Source organism: Lepidochelys kempii, chromosome 9, assembly GCF_965140285.1.
Source record: "Lepidochelys kempii isolate rLepKem1 chromosome 9, rLepKem1.hap1, whole genome shotgun sequence".
Classification (NCBI taxonomy): domain Eukaryota; kingdom Metazoa; phylum Chordata; order Testudines; family Cheloniidae; genus Lepidochelys; species Lepidochelys kempii.
Genome location: NC_136388.1, coordinates 69,955,977 through 69,970,821, shown reverse-complemented (window position 1 = coordinate 69,970,821; position 14,845 = coordinate 69,955,977). Strand labels below are relative to the sequence as shown.

General features: G+C 42.7%; 1 protein-coding gene across 6 annotated transcripts in view; it reads left to right on the top strand.

Moving 5' to 3' along the window:
* The window catches only part of PCDH11X (protocadherin 11 X-linked), a 1,007,737-nt gene that overhangs the window by 153,934 nt on the left and 838,958 nt on the right, over nucleotides 1–14,845 (top strand). For 5 of the 6 annotated variants that reach the window (XR_012160926.2, XM_078854233.1, XM_073360862.2 and 2 more), the window contains one exon: nucleotides 5,155–7,641. Coding sequence is in view for 4 of the 6 variants with exons in the window: in XM_078854233.1 (XP_078710359.1) it covers nucleotides 5,155–7,641 (2,487 nt within the window). In the remaining 2 variants the exon portion in view is untranslated. Of the gene's footprint in view, nucleotides 1–5,154; nucleotides 7,642–12,835; nucleotides 14,382–14,845 lie in introns of all 6 variants that reach the window. The other variant, XR_013636251.1, reaches the window with a different exon arrangement.

Genomic DNA, 14,845 nt, shown 5'->3' with positions numbered 1-14,845 from the left:
TGCCGGACAACTGTATGAGCTCAGAGAACATTTCATAGCGCATGCATTTTTTTCACCGCCTTATCTGAGATAGCCTTTGGGATGGAGAAGGGAGGCTTGAAACATTTGCAGCTGCGGGAGGGAAAAAAAGTATTTAAAAAGATATATTTTACAGACTCTTTCACAGTGAACAACACTATTCACATTACATAAGAGATGTGATTTTGGTACGAGGTCGCATTTTGCATCTTATATTGAGTGCCTACGGCTTTGGTGTTAGAGATCACACACGCAGTGCCAGGCAACAAAATTTGGCTTGCAGGCGGCCATGTAAGCCATAGTCTTTCGGCTTCTGCAACCTTCATAACAGCAGCGCCCTCCTTTCCCATACCAAGCAAAGCCCGTTGAGTTGACCATTTAGTGCTTCGGTTTTCCTGTTAACGTGCAGCAGCAGAAACCAAACTAACCCCCCCACATCCAATTATCTGGGTTGATCGCTTTACCCCTCCCCCCACCGTGTGGCTAGTATCAGGGAAGATTCCTGCTAGCCAAATGCGAACAGCTCAGCGCCAATGCTCCCCCTCTCCCCACCGCTTGGCTAACTGCGGGGAGGATTTCTTTTCAGCCACAGGCAAACAGCCCAGTAGGAACGGCTACCTCTGAATGTCCCTTTAATTAAATTCCCATATTTCAACCAGGTTACCATGAACGATATCACTCTCCTGAGGATAACACAGAGAGATAAAGAATGGATGTTGCTTGAGTGCCAGCAAACACTGGGACCATACGCTGCCAGGCTTTGTCATGCAATGATACCAGATTACTTGCTACTTGCATGACATGGTAAAGTGTCCTACCATGGAGGACGGAATAAGGCTGCTCTCCCCAGAAACCTTCTACAAAGGCTTTTAGAGTACCAGGAGAGCTTCATGGAGATGTCCCTGGAGGATTTCCGCTCCATCCCCAGACACGTTAACAGACTTTTCCAGTAGCTGTATTGGCCACAAATGCATCCCAAGTCTTCAGGGCAAATTAATCATTAAAAATGCTTGCTTTTATAACATGTATTATATCTAAAAAAGTACACTCACCAGAGGTCCCTTCTCCGGCGTGGTTGGGTTGGGAGAGTATTTCAGTCAGGGTGATAAAAAGATCCTGACTGTCGGGGACAACGGTGTGCTGTGTGCTCGCCTCAAGCTCGTCCTCCTCCTCATCTTCCCCATCTGCAAAATCCTCAGGCATGGCAGAGAGTACCCCATCATCGGAGTCCACGGACAGGGGTGGGGTAGTGGTGATGCCCCCCCTCCCCAAATTGCATGCAGCTCAGCGTAGAAGTGGTATGTCTGGGTCTCTGTCCTGGAGCGTCCATTTGATTCTTTGGTTTTCTGGTACGCTTGTCTGAGCTCCTTAAGTTTCACACAGCACTGTGTTGTGTCCCTGCTGTAGCCTCTGTCCATCATGGCCTCGGAGATTTTTTGAAATGTTTTGGCATTTCATCTTTTGGAATGTAGTTCTGATAGCACAGATTCGTCTCCCCATACAGCGATCAGATCTAGTACCTCCCGTTCAGTCCATGCTGGAGCTCTTTTTTGATTCTGGGACTGCATGGTTACCTGTGCTGATGAGTTCTGCCTGGTCACCTTGCTGATGAGGTCGCCTGGCCAAACAGGAAATGAGATTCAAAACTTCCCGGGGCTTTTCCAGTGCACCTGGCCAGTGCATCCGAGTTCAGAGTGCTGTCCAGAGCAGTCACAATGGTGCACTGTGGGATAGCTCCCAGAGGTCAATACCGTCGAATTGCGTCCACACTAACCCTAATTCAAAATGGCGATGTCGATTTCAGTGGTAATCCCCTCGTCAGGGAGGGGTACAGAAATCAATTTTAAGAGCTCTTTTTATGTCGAAAAAAATGGCTTTGTTGTGTCGACGGGTGCAGAGTTAATTCAATTTAACACTGCTAAATTCGACATAAACTTGTAATGTCGATCAGGCCTAAGAGTCTGCACTCCATATGGAAAGATCTGATCCTGTGGAGTTTAAAGGTGAATAACTTCTCTTTACCATTTTAAAATTAACCTATGAGGGTATGGCTACACAGCTGCTGGGGCCAACAGATGTGGTGGCAGGGACTGTGCCAGTGCACTAAAAATAGCTGTGTAGATCTTGCTTTTATGTTCGGGCTCAGGCTCTGAAGTTCTGAAGCTCGAACTTCCACATTGTTATTTTCAGCGCACCAGCATGAGACCTGCTATCAGAAGTCTGGCAACCAGGGCTGAGAGATTCGCTCCCGGCAGCTGTGTAGACATACTCTAATATAACAGGAATGTAATTTTCTATGTATTGCTGTAGATCAGTTTAAAAATTGCATAGAAGAGCTAGTTCTCTATTATATTTGGTATTTTTTTTTAGAATAATTTCTATAGAACTCTGTATTTACTTAATCCCTATTACTATATGGTAGCATATATGGTATGGTATTCTATATGGTAGCAATTTTGCATTAAACATTTTGTTAAAATGTTGATATTTTCAGTAAAGATTCTAATTTGTGTTGGATTTTTTGCTGTTTCCTCAGCAATTTACTGCTAGTGACAGGGAACTGAAGTTATATGTTTAAGCCAAAATCATATGCTATAATGAAAAATGTGTCTCTTGTCATATGTGATAGTTAAAGAAAAGCTAAATTGGGTATGCATTTTCATGAATTAAAAGTATGTATATAGTGTTTGTTGTAGTTGCAGGAGCTAATGACAGAATAATCAATGCACATCTGTCAGTTTGTGTGCAAATAAAGAACTGAAGGAAAGCTGACTTTTTTTTCCCCACTCTTGCTAGGTTTTTCTGGAAATCAGTGTTGAAAGAGCAGTTTATTTAATTCAGCATTTTTGCAACAAATAAGAGCCTTAGTCCAAATTAAACAACTGCTAGCAAGGTTGCCTGCAGTAATCTACTCATGATAATCCTATCATTGAGGGAGAAGATTCACTTGTCTTTAATAAAGAGAAGGTCTGTCATGGGGTCGCTGCTTTAGAAATTAACCCCTTTGGTTCATAGCATATGGAACCTGATTCGGACACACTTAGCAAGGTTGGTTTCTTCACTCATCTTCCAGTGAAAAAGCAAGATCTACATTTGTTTTCATAACTTTAAATATCTGTTTTCCAATCCATGTTTCTCTTATACATCGCCATGGGTCTTTACTTATTGGGGTGACAGACACTGTGCCAGGGGTAGAGAGTTGGGTTATTTTATTTGAAATGGAGATGTTGCAGCTTTTCCACAAAAGAAATTATTGCTGCAATGGATAGAATCAAATTCTGCCCTCATCTGCAACAGCCCTGGTACTATTTATGACAATGGAAGATGCACAAAGGCAGCATTAGGCCCATATAGGTACTGATTTAATTGTGGGTAGCAGGGTACAATGTAGTCTTGCTTCTTACTAACCATTCCAAATGTGGAATCCTCCACACTGGAAACCCGTCTCCCACGCAGAGTGTTAAATACCCTAAATTGCATGATTTGTAGTGTGCACTGCAAAGTCTATCTCATCCCCCTAACCTTTGGTGATGGGTTGGGAGTGTCATGAGGATGTAGGTGGGAAGAGCTGATGTTTCATTTTTACATCTGGTTAAAGTTAGTTGTAAATTAAACAAACAGTTGTCTTTATAAATTTTATTGGCGGAATCGAGAGCCATGAGAGATGCTCTTTTAGCAATTTGTGTATAAATTAAAATGAATAACTAAAACTATAGAAGGTCCAATTTTGCCACCCTTACTCATGCTTAGTAGCTGCTTGCTAAGTGAGTAGACCCATTAAAGCCAATGGAGATACTCATGCAGTAAGTTACTACTCAGTGTGAGTAAGGGTGGCAGAAGCAGTCCCATCATGAGTATAGCAAGGGCTAGGTCAGCAGCACAGTTTCTGACTATAAACATGACAGGCATAACGAGAGTTTAATGTTCTTAAAAACAAATACATACGTAAAATCCTAACTGTTCTCTTCCCCCTATCCTATCTGAGCTTCACTGAGCCCCCGTTTTCACCCATGTTACACTCCCATCTTCAATGCCTGCATTATGGGCCCAATCCTTCTGGGGAGATAAGGCTGTCAGGATTCCCTTTGGAATCTGTCAACACTATTCTTCATCAGTCAGACAGATTGCTATTGATCATTGCTAATCACTTCCTTCTCCTTAGGGGATGTATATGCTCCCTTTGCAAGATTTCCAGCATCTGCTGGCTCAGAGAGATACCAGCAGTGGGAACCAGACTCCAGTCTCCCACCTGTAGGACAGCACATTACTTTCAGACCACTCTGTCCATCCCATAGTTTGAGGAAAAGCTGTGTTTTTACAGTGTCTGCACATATAAATGCATTACTTGCTGTAAGAAGGGCATAAAGTGTTCAACACACCCTATTACAGGATCTTATTACTCAGAGTGTAAATGCAATAGTCCTATGATATTATTCATAAGAAAATCATCTTATTTTCACACTTGGAATGTATTTTTCACTGCAAATATGAAATACATAGTGATGAAAAGGGGAATAATTCTTCCTGATTTTCATGTATTTCTAATAACCTAACATGTCTCAGTTGTGACTGTGCCACTTGAATCTTAAATGATGTGGTAATCCCCTTTTCAATATGGTGTAGTTTTTCTTTTCTCTAAATGCTACCGGTTGTACGCTTGTCTTGCTTTGCTGAACTGGGGATTAAGTCCCCCGTGCTTTTGCTTGCCCTCCCCAAATCTTGGGTCCAGCCTTGTTGTGGGGCACAGCCCTAGCCCTGTGGATACTGCCCCTCTGTGAGCATGGGGTCTGATGTAAGTCGAGCCTTGACATCTTCTCCCCTTCTCCCCCACCCCCCAGCTAGGTGTAAAATAGGAAGTGAGCCATATGTTTTCAGTAGTTGCTGTAATTTGAGCTGGAGCTGTAAAAGAAACCTTGATGCTCTGAAACACCATTCCTGCTCAGGCCTGCTACTAGGGAGGCACAGGTACACACAGCCCTGTACTTAAGGCAAAGGCTAAAGGCTTAATCTAGCAGTAAAAGTATAAATACACCTATAAAGGTATTTTCATGGGATCCCTGTGTACAGTAAAGATGTGTGTATCTATTTGTAATATATTTTCATAATAAAAAATGTTCTTCCTTCTGTGTCTTCTAGGGTCAAAATGTATTTGGACTTGATATAATTGAAACACCTGAGGGAGATAAGTGGCCACAGTTGATTGTCCAGCAGATCCTGGACAGGGAGCAGAAAGACACATATGTGATGAAGATTAAAGTTGAAGATGGTGGAACACCTCCCAGATCCAGTACAGCCATCCTACAAGTAACAGTTACTGATGTGAATGACAATCGCCCAGTCTTTAAGGAAAATGACATTGAAGTTAGCATTCCAGAAAATGCTCCAGTGGGCACCTCAGTTTCTCAGCTCCATGCCACTGACGCCGATCTGGGCTCAAATGCACAGATCCACTTCTTTTTCAGCAATCAGATCTCCAGTCTGGCCAAAAGGCTCTTTGCCTTAGATAACACTACTGGCCTCATCACAATTAAGGAACCACTGGACAGGGAGGAGTCACCCGTACACAAGTTAACTGTTTTGGCAAGTGATGGCAGCTCAACTCCATCAAGAGCAACAGTGACGGTAAATATCACAGATATTAACGATAATGTTCCATCCATAGACACAAGATACATCATCAATCCAGTGAATGGGACTGTGCTCCTGTCTGAGAAAGCACCTCTCAATACAAAAATTGCCCTGATTACAGTAATGGACAAGGATGCTGATCTGAATGGAAAAGTTACCTGCTTCACAGACCATGATGTCCCTTTTAGGTTAAAGCCAGTGTTTGATAACCAGTTTCTATTGGAGACTGCCACATTTCTAGACTATGAGGCTACACGAGAATATGCCATTAAAATAGTGGCCTCTGATTCAGGGAAACCTCCCTTAAATCAGTCAGCAATGCTGCTGATCAAAATCAAAGATGAGAATGACAATGCCCCAGTATTCACACAGCCTGTCATAGGACTTTCCATTCCTGAGAACAATGCTCCTGGTACCCAGCTGACCAAGATCAGTGCCACAGATGCAGACAGTGGACGCAATGCTGAGATCAGCTATATGCTGGGTTCAGATGCACCCCCCATTTTCAACCTGGATCGTCGCACAGGAGTTCTGACAGCAGTAAGAAAGCTGGACAGGGAAAAGCAGGACAGGTACTCCTTCACTGTACTGGCTAGGGATAATGGGATGCCACCATTGCAGACCAATGCTACTGTGACACTATCAGTTCTGGACCAGAATGATAACAGCCCTGCTTTTACCCACAATGAATACAATTTCTATGTGCCAGAAAACCTGCCCATGTATGGCACAGTGGGGCTCATCACAGTTACTGATGCTGACTCTGGAGAGAATGCTGCAGTTACTCTCTCTATATTAAATGGCAGAGAGAATTTCATTATCGATCCACTTACTGGTGTAATAAGACCCAATATTACATTTGATAGAGAGCAACAAGGTTCTTACACTTTCCAGGTGAAGGCTGTTGATGGAGGAAGAGTGCAACGCTCTTCCACTGCCAAAGTGACCATAAATGTAGTTGACGTGAATGACAACAGGCCGGTTTTCGTCATCCCTTCATCTAACTACTCCTATGACTTGATTCCCACAGCCACTAATCCAGGGTCCGTGGTGACTAAAGTCTTTGCAGTTGACAATGATACAGGGATGAATGCAGAGCTCCGCTACAGCATTATAGGTGGGAACTCGAGAGGTTTGTTTACAATCGATCAGTTAACAGGCAACATTACTTTGAAAGAGAAGGTAATCACAGCAGATCATGGCTTACATAGGCTGGTGATAAAAGTCAATGATTTAGGACAGCCAGAGTCTCTTTATACCATAGCACTGGTGCATTTATTTGTGAATGAAACCATCACCAATGGCTCATACGTGCAGGAGATGGTGCGCAGAAATATGGAAACACCAGTGGGACAGAATGTTGGGGATGGTGAGATAACCCCACAGACCAATGACTATGTCAAAATCATCATTGCTATAATTGCAGGCACCATGACAGTCATCCTGGTCATTTTTGTCACTGCTTTGGTACGATGCCGCCAGACACCCCGGCACAAGGTTGTCCAAAAAAGCAAGCAGAGTGGGGAATGGGTCTCCCCGAACCAGGAGAACCGACAGATCAAGAAGAAGAAGAAGAAAAAGAAGCGCTCTCCTAAAAGCCTCCTTCTCAACTTTGTGACAATTGAAGAATCTAAGCCCGACGATCCTGCCCATGAGCATATAAATGGCACTTTAGACATTCCCGTAGAGCTAGAAGAACAGACTATGGGAAAATATAACTGGGCCACTACACCAACCACATTTAAGCCTGACAGCCCAGATTTAGCAAAGCATTACAAGTCTGCCTCTCCACAGCCCACCTTTCAAATTAAACCCGAGACTCCTGTGCCCCCTAAGAAGCACCATGTCATTCAGGAACTGCCTCTGGATAACACCTTTGTGGTGGGTTGTGACTCGCTCTCCAAGTGCTCCTCAGGCAGCTCGGACCCTTATAGTGTCTCTGAATGCAGCTGTCAAGGTGGCTTCAAGACCCCAGGCCCCATCCACACCAGACAGGTAATACAAAGTTTCTAGCTGCTCACTCTCTCTTTCTCTGTCTGTACCCCTAAGCTCTGCAGAATAACTTTGTCTATAAAAATTAAAAGCCTGAAAGTTCATGCTTGGCTGAGACATTGAAGTGTAAACAGTTTGTGATTCATCAATGTTAAAAGGAGAAAATTAGAATAAAGTGACTCTTGGCTGTGGGAAAATTTAGTACTGAATGATTATTAGGGGATATTCCTGTCTGTAGATGGCAGTATGGTACTTCCTGCATTTACATAGTATTTAGCTGTGCAGCTCTGTAAAACAAAGAAGGGTTGTAGCACTATCCTCGCTAGTATTGTATACTCAGGAATCTAAGTTATCTAGGCCAGGTGGAAAGCAATAAAGCTTTGCAGCATCTGATAAGTGGTTCTTAATGCTAATGGAGTCTGGAATTGGAGCCTTCATTTGGACAGAGCTGTACCTCAAGGTCTCTCAAAAGCCAGCAAGATTTTTTTTTTACTGAGAGATTGAGTGCCATTTTCAGACTAGAAACATAGCCTACCATGCGGGCTACTCAAAGCTGGCTGACTGACATAATCAACAATATAAAGCAGTAATGAAGCCAGTGGGAAAATTTAGAAGCATTGCAAGTATTGCCCTCACTTTGTCACTTTCATGGCCAAGTACAGATCATAGAGACAGTAGCTGAGGTACAGTTCAGAGCAGCAGTCATAAGAGTGAATTAAAAAGCCCTCAGATTAACAAGGAGGGCAAAAATATAATGATAATTAAACACCCTATTGCTTTTTAAGACACCAATGAAAGGCTTATTAAAGCAATGGGAACCACATCAGAATTGAATCCAGATTCTGGAAAGCTGTATTAATGCATTTGTGATAAGGGTTTGTTATTTATCTGAGTTTCTCCTCCATCAGTAGCCTATCCTCAGTACAAAGAAAAGTCTCATGCTTTTATTTGAGTTAGTCATGAGGTATCTGTGCAGTAAAAGAAGTTAATAAAATATTTGTGATGATAAGATGGGATTCACTTCAATTATTTCTATATAGGGACAGATCCTCAGCTAGGGTACATCTGTGTAGGCTTTAGTGGTGCTTTGACAATTTATCGTAGCTGAGGATCAGGTCCGTAGGTTCGACTTACTTTTCTGTAGGCAGTTTTGTTAATGATACGGTGATAATAAAGGGGGCCTGAAGAAATGTCCTCATTCAAACTGCATATCTACTGCATACAAAGATTGCTGCTGCTTTTTCTTTTTCTTTCTTTTTATTTTTAACACCTGTCTGTGAGGTAGACAAAATCCCTGTTCTGTACAAAGCATTATCTTTTACTGAGAGACATTAACAGAAAATGGAATAGAAAAGGATTTCTTCATATTTCTAAGACAGCAGAGACAATGGTGGGGGGTTAATATCTTGTTAAAGATTTGAATGTCTTCTGTTAAAGTTATTTGAGTGAATTAATTTTGAATTTAAATTAGGCAATAGAAGAACTCTGTGTGTGTGTGTGTGTGTGTGTACACGTGTGTTGATTTTACTCTGGAACTTGAAGGTTGTTTTCTCAGCACCTGTTGGAGCCTGATCTAGAGCCCACTGAAATCAGTGGGAGTTTTTCTATTAAATTCAGGATGCTTTGGCTCAGGCCCTGTGAGCCGAAAGAATCCGCCATTACCTGTTCAAGGGCCTTGCATTCTGTCATCTTCTCCCCAGCAGAGACAGCTAGGCCTGTGGCAACCTCTGGAACCATCCAACCATCTGCCAGAGAGGGCTGTTAGAAAAGAATGGAAGGCAATTCCTTTGGCAGGGATGGGGGCGGAAAAATGTGGGTACTCTCTTTCACTGTGCTTCTAGCCCATGTGGACTGATGTCAGAGCACTCCTTTCCCCCTGATGGGGCAGAAAAGTACATTGCCCCTGGAGTATTCCTCACCCCTGAAATTATTTCAAGGCGATTTTGTGAATATGAGTATTATGAGACATTAGCACAAGGTGGGATTATGGTATAGATTTTGTTTAAATCTGTTGTCCTCCTCCTTTAGACTTAATTTTGTTTGTGTCCTGGCAATGAACACAGAGCTGGGGAAACTTTAACAACACATCGTACAATGTCTTTTACATTCACTTGCAAACAGCATTTCCTTTAAACGTTGAAATTAATACTCTCATTACTTAAGCAAAATATGAATAATTTTGCTAATGAACCTATGTAAGTATTGAAACAAGAAAGGAGTTGACTGGCCTTTGTGTTGGATTTTATTACATAAAGGGAATAATATTTTTAAGAAAAGTAAAGAGAACAAAATTAACTGTTGGTCTGCAGTTCTAATAGATAGTTTTAAACAGTCAAATTTGATCCTAATAATGAAAGACTCTCTCTCTTATATATGGAATGTCCTCATTTCCATTTAAGAATGTGAAATTGGATACAAGTGAGTGACTCAAGACAGTATAATTTGAAGTTTTCAGTTAGTTCTATTAGCCAGTGGAGAGACTAAAAAAAAAACAACAAAACACCTTAAAAAAAACCTTTAAAAAAAGCTTATTATAGCACCACAGTACTTCAGTTGTCATGCTATTCACCCTTTTTCCAACCTCAGAGATTAATGGCATGTTTGAGAATAATGCAACTGTTGCTTCATGCATTCACTGACTTTGCAGAAAGCTTTAGGCAGAGCTGAGTCCTGATGGAGAATAAGTTACATTAAAAACTCAAATACTCCAGTGTTTAAAAATAAAGAATAAATGTTTCCAAATTGTGAAAAAATGTGCTTTAGCCCAGCACTAGCAGTTATTGCAATGCATCAGTTTAAAAACAAAAAGCTCTCTGAAGCATGACTAGAAAAGGAACAAAATTATTTACTCAGTTTTCCCTCCCCAAATTTCAGAAGTTGCTGGGATAAATGGGTCTCTAATCAGAATTATCTCTGGTTTTGTTTCTGCAAAACCAAGATCTCACTCCGTTATTATGAAACAAAACCCACTTTTGGTTGGACCATCTCCATTTGAAACAGAATTGAACTATCAAATAAACATGTATATGGACCCACCAAAGTGTTAAAATTTGGCTGCTGGTCCACCTGTGCAAATAAAGCCTGGTTTGGGTTTTGCAAAGCTAAAAAATGCTCCTTGTTTCTGCTTGGATTGGTCTAACTCAGTACTCGTCACTATTTTTGAAGTGGGGGCCACTTTGGCAAAAAACTTCAACCGTCTGTGTCAGGCTGATGTGCTTCTCACATTGAACACATACCCGACACAGACGGTTGAACACTCCAAGTTCTTTGTTGGTTGATATGGCAATATTGCCATTATTGGTAATATTGCTTGGAGTGCAGGAGGGGGATGGGGGGCTGGCTCTGGGAGGGGGCTCAGGGCTGGGGCAGGGGCTTGGGGTGCAGGAGGGGGTGAGGGGTGCAATTTCTGGGATGGAGTTTGGGTGCAGGAGGGGACTCCAGGCTGGGGCGGAGTGTTCGGGTGCAGGAGGGGGTATAGGGTGCTGGCTCCAGGAGGGGGTATGGGGTGCAGGAGGGGGTATGGAGTGCAGGCTCTGGAAGGGGGCTCAGGGCAGGGGCTTGGGGTGCAGGAGGGGCTATTGGGGCCTGGCTCTGGGAGGCTGCAGGTTGGGTGGTGGAATAGCTATTCAGAACCTGCCCATTGAATGGCACTTACTTCAGGTGGCCCAGGCCCCACGCCATATCTGAAAGGGGCCAATGCGCCCCTCCAGCCCCTGGCAGGGGGCACGTGGCTCTGCGTGCTGCCCCTCTCTAAAGGCACTGCCCCCGCAACTCCCATTGTCCACAGTTCCCTGTTCCCGGCCAATGGGAGCTGCGGGGGCGGTGCTTGCAGGCAGGAGCAGCATGCGGAGACCTCTGCTCCTCTGCTTGTCCCCCTTCCCCCAGGCCCGTGGGGGCATGCGCGCTGCTTCCGGGAGTGGTGTGGCGCCGGGGCAGGCAGGGAGCCTGTCTTAGCTGTAGCCCCACTGCTGCTGGAAAGCGCGATGGACAGGGAGCCGCACTTAGGGTCCATGGGAGCCGCCACTGGCTCGCAGCCCTTGAATTGAAGAACACTGATCTAACTGATCTATAACAAGATGGAAAATCCTTATAGTGTTTGTTCTGATGAGATGTGCTGAATATATGTATATTTAGAGGGAAAAATACAGAAGAGAGTGTTTGAAGGTTTTTCATTAAAAACTGAGACAACTTGAGTGGCCAAAAGGGAAAGGAAATAAATACCACAACCAGCCCAGGGCTGTTACTGCTGAAGGAATCAGAGAGACCAGGAGCAGCCAAAGGGCAATTACGCCATGAACCACCAAAAGGGGTGGGAATGAAGATGTTACTGGAGAGGTTTAGAATGGCTGAAGAAGGAAAAGCATGATACTTATATAATACCTATTATGTGTGTGTGTGGCGGGAAGAGGGAGAAAGATAATCCATATTATTTTTTAAAAAGTCATTTCACAGTAATTATTTAATCAATCCAAGTGGCCACAAATACATGGAAACTTATAGAATAGCAAGTGTTCTTTTGTGAAGTATTAGAAATTAATGTACTAAAGAAGCTTTTCAAAGTGATAGACTGTGAAGAGACTAGTTGTTAGTAATAATGCAGTGTTTTCCAGGGTAGGACAATTAGGGACTCGTAAAATAGAGGTGACATTGAGTGTCTTCCAAGTTATCAACTTTTTATTAGCCAGCTATGCCAGTTGTTTTGGGGTGTGGCGATATATTTGTTCGCTATAGAGCAAACCTCAACAGCAGAAGGATCAGGTTTAAAGTCAATAGGACTTTTGCCATTAAGCTTAGTGGCAATAGGGTAAGACTTTTAATAAAATACTCTGATAAGGTTGCACATGTATCCCATCTCTCTCTGCATTTTTCATTCTATACTCACAATAGGTAGTGAATAAACATAGGCAGAGAGAGGCAATATGAGTTGGTGTATGATTTATGTGTTGGTGTAGAGCACAATTTTCAAAGTTAGGTGGCTAAACATTTGCTTAAAACAGCACTTAAGTGCCTCAAATGGATATCCGGACATCAAGATGCATATATGAAGCGTTAACAACTGTAGAACCATGTGCCCTAAAGTGAATGCCATATCTGAAAATTGGGGCCAAAGCGACAATATGCCAAAAGGCTTCTTTAAAACTTAGCAATCTTTTCCTGTACTATCCTTCCTCTCCTTGTCCTTTTCACATTCCTGTAGATGTTCTGGTCCAAAAGAGGCTCCACATGGCCCCCATGCCAGGTTAAATCCCGGGAGCTGGGGAATGCTGGCCAATCAACACCCCTTCCCACCAGCTGGCCAGAGACTCCCATGGGGAGGGCCATGAGTGAGTGTCTCCCTCCCTTGCTTCTGGGACTGTCTCCTTCACTGGCAGTCCCATCAAGTTCCCTCACCCATTGAGGCAGGTGGGTGGCATTTCTTGAAGGACATGAAGTGATTGTATTAGGGTCCTGTGATTTTTTTCTAACATCACTCCTTACTCTGAGATGTTGAAGTTAGAACAAATATTACCTCATCTGCTCTCAGAAAGCAAAAGAAAGCACAACTGAGCAGGAGAGCAGCTCAGTGGGAGAGTCAGGTCAATAACGTCAGGTGTATTTTTGTAAAAAATGATTATTTGATTTCCAGCAAATGTTTTTAAACAGAAATAGTCAAGTAAACTTATAGAGTTTACATAGATTCAGATTAATACATAGAGTGACTGGTACAAATTTAATCCACATTTTTAGTGATCAAAAGTCATAAATATCATGTGGGTCTGCAGTGGCCTACAGTATGTGAGATGAGTTTAGTGCTTCTTTCTAGTTCCCACTGGACCAATGTCCACAACCGTAGAGAAACAAACAAGTGCCTCCACCAGAACTGGCACTCCCATTGTTACTAGCCGGCGCATGGAGATCAGGGACTGAACAGGCGTGGAGCCTGAACTCCTGTCTGGCTTCAAGTCAGGGTTGAGCCATGTTGGCTGAGCAGTGTGGGAAAATGTGCACTACCACTGCGAGCGGTGTAGCAGTTCTATTTATAGAGCTGTCAGTTGCCAGGGCTGTCAATCAGACAGCTTTCCTCAGTGTGTTCACTCGCAGATCTGAAGGACAATGGGAATGGCAGAGATGTTTTTCACTAACACTTGGTAGTTGGGGACACTAGCTGAGATCTTCAAAGAGGCCTAAGGGAGTTAGACATTCTACTCCCACTGAACAGAAATAAATACAATGGGAGCTAGGCCCCCTTGTAAATAAACTGCCTCTGTTGGACTTTGTGCCATGCTCACTGTTGGTGGCTTCAGTGCACTTGCACTCACATCAGTGGTGAATTGGCTCAGCGTAGCTATGTTTCTAAATGTGACTGTGAAAATGAGATTGTGGGGCTCCATACTTATTTCTCAATTATTCTGAGAATCACATTAGCTTAGTTTACAAGTAAAAGCACCATCCTCTCCCTCACTCACATACTAATAGCTCTGCAATCCCATGCTGTGGTCTGTTTAGCCAGGTATCCTGTCAAAGACAGTAACCAGTATCAGATACTTAGGAGAAAGTTCAGGAAACCCTATCACAGGCAATTATGGGGTCATTTGTCCCCGGGGAATGTTTGTTTCTGAACCTCAGTGGTTGGATGTTGCCTTCAAAAAGTTTTGCTTATTTGTAAGTATTTACTATGGTATTTCTAATTATTCTTATTTTGTTCCCTTTCTGGCTTGAACATCATCACTGGTAACCCTGGCCCAACTGAAGTGTACTACCACGTATGTAGTAGTAGTTAAGGAGATCTTGAGATGTTCTCCGCTTGAAGCTTAAAGCACATTCTGAACCTCTCACTAATAAACATGAGAAGTTCTACTGAAGTGAGGCTGGTCAAAATAAGTAATTTTTGTTCATGGGAAATTGAGAAAATCTTTTTTTATTTCTTGGGAAAATGTTTCAGTTTTTCAATTAAAAATCAGAATGGAAAATTGGACAGAAAATTTTCAGTTTGTTTTTTTTTCATTTTCTCCCTTCCTCTTTTTTCCCCCCAGAGGCAGAAAAATAAAAAGAGATTGTGGGAATTTGAAAAAAAGGGAGGGAGCAAGGAAACTGAAAAAAATCAGTTTTTATCGAAAAAATTAAAAATTTTGAATGATAGCAAAAACCTTACTTTAGTCAGAATTTTTTATCACGTCTCCCTCACTACATGCAGAAAGCATAGTTGTTGAGAACATGCCATGTGACA